This window comes from Camponotus floridanus, unplaced genomic scaffold (genome assembly GCF_003227725.1).
Source record: "Camponotus floridanus strain SB8 unplaced genomic scaffold, Cflo_v7.5 scaffold7, whole genome shotgun sequence".
NCBI classification, from domain to species: Eukaryota; Metazoa; Arthropoda; class Insecta; order Hymenoptera; family Formicidae; genus Camponotus; species Camponotus floridanus.
Window position 1 is genome coordinate 4,073,517 of NW_020229838.1, and position 7,821 is coordinate 4,081,337.

The window sequence follows — 7,821 nt, forward strand, 5'->3', positions numbered from 1 at the left end:
GTTGCGACATTAATAATTATAAAGATTCCTTATCAAATTTGGCAACTCTTCAATAAAATGTTAGGATGCATAATTTCTGAGTTATAAACAGTCAAAGCACGAAAACTTGTGGGACATTAAAGAGAGAATCTTAAACTAAGTTTTATTTAAGATATTCTAATAATAACATAGTCGATATCAAAATGGTGGGAACACTTCTCTTTTAATGATTTTTGGTTTCTTTACCCAGTAAAATTAAAAATCTAATAAGAGAAAAAAATGTGTTTTCTTTAAAAATGAAATTCTCTATTTTCTTTGCTTTTTCGCTTATCTTTATAATCGATTTTAAAACCAATAGGAATAATTAGTTTCTTAGTTTAAATATCTTTTAGTTGCAGTCTTTTTTTCTGTAATTATTTATAAAAATAAAATTTATTAAATAATATATTTAAATATTCTACTGTTTTATGATTATCTGTAAAATTTAATATAATTTTCTAGAATTAGATCAGATACAGCCGAATAAAATCTGATGTGAAGATATTGTTCTCCTATCTTTTGCAGAAGAAGAGAATAGAACTTGACGAGGTATAAGATGATAGATAAATTAGAGGAAAAGCAAAAATAGTATCTGCCGAAAGACTAGCCACGTCGATATGGCATTGAGGTACATGTCGCGTCGGTAGGGGTAGTAAGAGGGTAAAAGTGTTGCGCCGGCGCAATAGGGTATTTATCGATTTTGGAAGCAAAGCTGCCCGATGCAGCCCAACATTGATTTGACCGCGAAGGGTACCGGTTTGGCAGTTGATATAATCGGAGAGTCTACTTAGAGGTGACGAAAAAAGAGAACAACGGTTGCTCCATGGTGAACAGACTTTGCGAGCTTGCAAATTTGCGATTTTGTTTGGTGAACGTGTTCCACTGGTAGTTGGAATTACGCTCTATCGCGAGAGCGTTTCCGAACGTGAAAGCAAATAGGAAGAATCATGCAGAATTATGGACACGAGGATTACGGCTATGGAGCGTCGGACGATGCGTCCAATATGCAATCATCCAGGGCTCTCCCTCAAGTTCCGGGCGCTAGACCGGTGGTGGATCCGCAAGCCGAGGGTGAGGTCGACCCTAGCATGTATCCTCAACCGAAGGAAGCCACTCATAAGATACGCGGTAAGAGCGATATCTTGGAGTATCTCTTCGGCGCCGTCGACCAAGAACTCCTCACCGTGAAGACTTTCTACTTTTTCTTCTATTCGGCCTTCGGTTCCCTATTTCCGCTTATGGGAGTATACTTTAAACAAATGGGTATGAACGCCGGACAGTGCGGTCTTCTCATCGGTCTGAGACCGTTTATCGAGTTTCTCAGCGCTCCTTTTTGGGGATCTTTGGCCGACAGGTGAGCTTGTGTCTGTACTGCTTTCTCATGACTCTGTCATTTAAATGAAGATATATATGCGTTATATCTCAATATTAAATGATTGTCGATCCAAAAGCCGCGAATTATAATACCATATGGTTTTAGAGGAAGCGTAATATGAAGACTGTGTTATAATAATTTTATTCAGATTACGAATATATTTTCAAACATTAATTTAAAATTGCATATATGTAAATTGAGAATTTGAGGTCACACATTCACATATATACTTGAATATTTTAAAAAGATGCGAGAATGACAAATAATGCTCACATATAAAAACGTGTACAATTTTTGCTCAAGAATACTTTAAATATATATATATATATATATATATATATATATATATATAATTTTTATTATATAATAAGTTAATCGATATATATCGATATACGATGATTATTTTATTGAAAATGTATAGCTGCGATTGTTCAATTCGCTTACTGCTTATTTTTCAAGTTTTCTCATGTATTTTTAGTAATACTCTGTAATATTTATGATTATAATTTCTTTATACTTACAATTATTTCTTTTAATAAACACTGCTCGAGTGCATATAATTAATATATAAAAATGTGGCACATATTTTCCTCTAATCGTGCATCCATTTGTATATTTGTGAATTACGCATAACAACAAAATTTCAATCTAAATTTGAAGTATTATCTTATTTTTTATATAAAATCATATTTTCCGTAACATAATTGTATAATTAAACTTATTATCGTTTGTAAAAATATGATATACATATACTAATTTCTAATTTTGTATGGCTATATTATAAAATATAGCCATACAAAATTAAAAATTAGTACAAGAAATAAAAAAATAATAGATAATTAAATCTCTTTTCATTTATCCACAGATGGCAAAAGGGCAAACTTATTCTATTGGCTTCTCTTTCTTGCTGGATTATTTTCACTCTACCCTTGGGTTTTATTCAGCCACCGCCAACTGCCTGCATGGTTAAAGATCCAAATGATACTTATTATCTGGAAGCATCCAGCAGAGAGCAAAGAATTGTAAAAAGATCAACCAATCTGGATGAATTATATTACCCTCAAAATAAAGAAGAGTATTTGGAAGTTGCGTCTAATGTTGTCTTTGAAAGATTACGACGAAATATAGACGATAATGAAATACTAGATTATACAAAGAACCCAAATTCAGCGAAAGAAACTAATATGTTCGAAACATCTTTTAACATCGTAAAAAATGATATTACAAATTTCGATAACGATGATTCTACTGCATACGATTTGGAAAACAACAGAGTCAAGAGACAAATATCTCTCACGAATAAAAATCTTAGATATTTAACGCTCGAAGATAATGTCGATTTAGATTCAAAGACAATCGATTTGGAATCATTGCAAAAGAAAAATCGTCCAGCCGATATTTTGGAATATAAACATTTTCTAAAGGTATATATATTTTTTACCCTATGTATATAATAATATAATTAATTATTGTAATCAAATATTATATTTGTCTCTTATAATGAATAAACAATCGTGATAAGTGAATGTGATGATAACATTTGTTTTAAATTCAAACTATTTTTTAAAATTGAATTGCACAACTTTTGTTAATAATATAATGCAAAAATGTTAATATAATATAAAAATTACACAATTAATAAAATATATATATTTGTTTTATATATATATTTGTAGAATGAAGAAATAATTGATAGAGCAGTCCCAAAAAAAGCTCACGTTCATACCAAGACTCGTGTGAAACCACCACCGGAAAAAATAATGGTAAAACGAGACGTAGAAAAGAAGTTATCACTTTTGAACGAGAACGATATAAACATTGATAACAATGAGGAAGAAACTGGAAGAAGTATGGACATGCCATTAATAAGAAATCGCAGAAGCGTAAGAACGCTTCACGGAAGCCTTCTTACACAGAATCAATTGTCTCCTTTATCGGTTACTTATGCTACGAATTATAATGAAAGAGAAAATAAAGGATGGGTAAAACCACTCTTTAGTTCCATAGTTTATAGATTACCGGTAAGTTACAAGCTCTGACTGTCATTTTATGATACAATTTTGAAAATGATAATTTACATTTGTGTGTAAAGAAAAACAAAAACATAATTAATTAATGTAGCATATTGAGAAAGATTTACAGATGGAAGTTACATTTATAATAATTTAATAACATGTTGATTAAATATGATTTTAGGATATTCAAAAAACCTTCTTTCTTTTACTGCTGTTAGTAGTAGTCGGAGAATTTTTTTCTGCACCTGCTATAACTTTAGCCGATTCAGCTGTCATCACTTTACTTGGTGAAGATGCTGATAGGTAATATCAATAAATTTTTTTAAATTATGCTTCATAAAATATATATCTTTTTGAAATTTTTTACAATTAATTATTTACCGATTTAAAACTGTAGCTTTTTTATATTTTTTTCAAACTCGAATGATAAAAATTACGTAAAATGTTGATTGTCAATGTATATATTTAATAATTTAATCTCAAGTTTAATAAATTTTACTAATGACTTTTAGATATGGTCACCAACGTATGTTTGGAAGTCTTGGATGGGGTTTGGCTATGTTCTTTGTTGGAATTGCTCTTGATCATAGCACCGCATTTCCGGATCATCCCTGTAAGCCTGATGATAGAGAAAAAAATTATACAATTTGTTTTGCGATATTCAGCGTTTTAATGGGTGCCGCGTTAATAACAGCAACGCAAATTAATTTCAAATATGATTTTGCGTCTGCTGAGTATCCACAAGTGAGTTTATTTTAATATCTATTGTAATAAAATATTATTGTTAATATTAATAATAATTTTATTAAAAAACTGATATAATTAGGTCTCATACTTTCTTATAGTTTATAAAGATGAGACTTTCTATCTAACATATTTAATAAATTTTTTATCTCTTATCTCTTTTATTTTTTTCTCTTCTTTAAACAGGAATTTTGAACGAAAAGAGCTGATTGTTTTATAGAAGAATAAATCTTAAATCAATTACTTATGGCTTTATGTATATTTATTACGTAAAGATATACATTTAATATGATAACTTTGTTAATTTTTAGGAAGTGATGGGTCCAGCTGAGCCAACACAGGAAGAAAAACTTCAAAGTCAATTATCGCAGCAGCTTAATCTCCCTGGACTTCAGGATTCCTCCGCTGCTGTAGATCCTAAACCTCAACCTCCAGAAGGAAAGGTCTATATCCAATTTTGATCAAGATACAAGTTTATTCCAAGATGCACAAACATAAAATATACCAAAGCAACAAATAAGTATCTCATTTTGCTTATATCTAAATTATTATACTTTCTCCTATTAGCTTTATATTTAATTTTGTCAATGTGTCATGTTTCTTTTTTAAATTATATTAAACTAAAAATTCTTTTATCTTTTCAAATTCATGAAAGTAATATTGTTGCATTAAATTTTTCAATTTTACATTAATTTTGTTATTAAAGCTCTTTAGGAAAAATTGATAATATAATCAAAATAAATAAATAAATTCTATCTAAAGTTCTTCCGCACTTTGAATTATTAATCAAAATAAGTAGATATATTTTACATGCACCGAGATTTATAGTAAATTTAAGATATATCTAGTACAGTTTAACATTTATTAATTAATGAAATTAAAATGTATAAATATATTTTTCAAGTCTATTTGTTGAAAAAGCCTTTGCACGAAAAAAAGCCTTAAATATCATTCATATTACAATCATTGTAATGACTTTCTAATTTTAGACTAAAATGTTTGCACAAACTACAAGAGAAATACCAGAATGGGTGACAGTGTTGAAGCAGTTTAAGGATTTGAAATGCGCCTCATTCCTTTTCGTCGCATGGTTTATGGGATTTGGTATAGGATTGATCTTCACTTTCCTTTTCTGGCATCTTCAAGATTACGGTGGTTCCCCAACTTTGTTTGGCGTTGCATCAGTAATCAATCACATTTCCGAAATCTTCGCATACTTTTTCAGTTTTAAACTTATTCGACAGATTGGACACGTTAAGGTAAACAATTATGAGATTAATCGCTTTCAATAATTTAACAAAATAGAGAGTATCGGAATGATATTACGTATTTTCCGTTTTATTTTCTGAAGAGAAAATGCGATTGAAAACTTTCTATGAGCTTTCCATGTGTCTATATTTTTGCGGATATCCGATTAATAATTATGATATAAATTTCAGGTGTTGTGTTTAGGTTTAGGCGGAAATATACTTCGATTCCTTTATATATCTTGGTTGAGAAATCCATGGTGGGTATTGCCATTCGAATTCATTCAAGGTATTACACATGCGGCTGTATGGGCCGCATGCTGTAGTTACATCGCCCATAATACACCATCGCAGTTGCGTTCGAGCGCACAGGGTGTTCTTCAGGGACTTCATCATGGGCTTGGAAGAGGATGCGGTGCAGTAATTGGTGGCATGTTTGTTGCAGCTTATGGTAAGTTTTTAATATTCAATATATGTTTTTATAAAATGTAGAATTTCTAAATAATTGATTCAAAGCCAAAAGTAACTTTATATTGCATCTTTTACATTTATTGATCATTTATCTATTTAATTAAATCGCTTTATCTGCAGATTTTTAATTTTTCTATTTGTTTTTATTTTATTGCATATTTTATTATACTGTAAAATTCAATTATTCTCCGTCTTATTGTTTCAACAATTCCTGGCTTATTATTTCAACAATTCTTGGCTTGTACTTTTAAATTTATTTTTCCATATTTGATTTGTCTATATGATTTGCAATGTTTATTCTGTTTACTTTCTAGAATCTATTTTCTTTTTCCTCCTTTTCCTTCTATCGTCTCTATGTTTATGTAATGCAAGTCTAATAACAAATTATTATTAGTTTTTGATATAAAAAAATCATATCTAAGACAATCACTTAAATGTAATTTTTGTAAAATTTAATTTTTAATATACAATATTCATCGAAATCTTTGATATTAATTTTACAATGATAAGGTCATATTTGCCAACTTAATAATATTCATAAATATTTAATGTACAGGTACGACTACAACTTTCCGAGCATACGGTGTCATTTGCTCAGTTGTCCTAGCAATCTTTATCTTCATCAATTTCTATAGAAAAGATACCGGTTTTGTATCTGAATTACCACAAACGGAAGATCCGCATCAAGTAGCCGAAGCTACTCATTTGGCCCCACACGGTGTACCGAGTAATGCTATACCGAGAGCTCTCAGTTCTACCCGCTTACATGAACTAGCTAATCAAGATGCCGGTTACGGTGCTACTTATCAAACTGCTGGTGGAAATCTGGCCGTACCCGGTGCCAATGGAGGTGAGAAATTATTCTATTCGCGACTTTATTCGAAAATAAGAAGCAATCTTTCTATAAAAGAAATTTGATCGACTTTTGCAGCTGATTATTTCTTGATTTTCTCCTATTTTATATTTACCTAATTTTTCATACAGGTCCTGGTAATCCAACAAATCCATTCTTAAATGGCGGAGGTGGCGGCGAAGGTGGATATAATTACGGTATGACTGGCAAGGGAGAGGACGAGTATATTCGTAGGAGCTTCCAGGTTCAGTAAAACCATTCTAATTAAGACGTCCAGCAAGAGGATGCGATATTTCTATTGATAAAAAAAAGATAAAGAAAAAGACTCTTTAGGTTTATTACCTGCATCTCTTCTACAAAAGGCTTCTTCGAAACTCACTGAACAAGAAATCCTATCTATACTATGCCACGAGAACATTAATAAATTCCAATGAGATATATATTATACAGAGAAAACTGACGAGATGCTTTCCTGTTTGATAGATCTACAATGAAGTGGTGGGTAGGGAATTCGATGTCGTAAAACCAACTATTCAGCTACACGCCCAACAACCATGCACCAATCCTTTTCATCAACACGACTACGACTGGTAACGACTCAATTCGATATATGAGGTTTGTTACTTATGATCGATACACTAAAATGTGGACGATTAAGAGAACATTACTGATAAATTATAACATAAATAATAACGTATACATACACAAATTTAAATATATGTATATATACGTACATGTGCGTACATACACACACGAATTCATATGCAATGCACTTTTTCGTATATATACATATATAAACACATGCGCACGTGCGCAAAATATATGAATAGTTAAGGCACAAAAAACGTCTTATTCATAATATTAAATTATAATAATACTAATATTTCTCGACAAATTCGACAATTGCAATTTTTTTAGTAAAATGTTAATATAAAAAATCATTTATAGCAATTGTTATTCGTATGTCGTATTGTTACCAAGCCATCTTTAATAATTAACAATTAAAACAATTAAAAATAAATGTCATATTTATATTTGAAAGGTTTTAGATAAATAATATTGTGTACTCAAACTACTTTAATATTTTTCATCTAAAAT

At 30.4% G+C, this 7,821-nt stretch overlaps 1 protein-coding gene across 2 annotated transcripts; it reads left to right on the forward strand.

Moving 5' to 3' along the window:
* Window positions 1–543: 543 nt before the first annotated feature.
* Window positions 544–7,620, forward strand: LOC105251690 (major facilitator superfamily domain-containing protein 6). 2 transcript variants are annotated; one of them, XM_011258658.3, is made up of 11 exons: window positions 544–1,372; window positions 2,259–2,817; window positions 3,070–3,414; window positions 3,590–3,711; window positions 3,921–4,152; window positions 4,464–4,595; window positions 5,142–5,411; window positions 5,592–5,850; window positions 6,427–6,720; window positions 6,855–6,967; window positions 7,207–7,620. In XM_011258658.3, exons 1-11 carry the CDS (start codon window positions 966–968, stop codon window positions 7,315–7,317), a joined length of 2,844 nt encoding a protein of 947 aa, XP_011256960.2. In that variant the 5' UTR covers window positions 544–965; the 3' UTR covers window positions 7,318–7,620. The 2 variants fall into 2 exon arrangements, with proteins under 2 accessions (XP_011256960.2, XP_011256961.2); XM_011258659.3 differs by having other exon boundaries at window positions 966–1,372; window positions 6,855–6,920; window positions 7,207–7,299.
* The last annotated feature ends 201 nt before the right edge of the window (window positions 7,621–7,821 follow it).

What these genes read in the sequence shown, in the direction of transcription:
- LOC105251690 (XM_011258658.3), top strand. Translation starts at nt 966, where the DNA reads ATGCAGAATTATGGACACGAGGATTACGGCTATGGAGCGTCGGACGAT. An exon ending in GACAGATTGGACACGTTAAG is followed by an intron (nt 5,412 to 5,591) that starts GTAAACAATTAT and finishes TATAAATTTCAG; the next exon opens with GTGTTGTGTTTAGGTTTAGG. An exon ending in CATGTTTGTTGCAGCTTATG is followed by an intron (nt 5,851 to 6,426) that starts GTAAGTTTTTAA and finishes TTTAATGTACAG; the next exon opens with GTACGACTACAACTTTCCGA.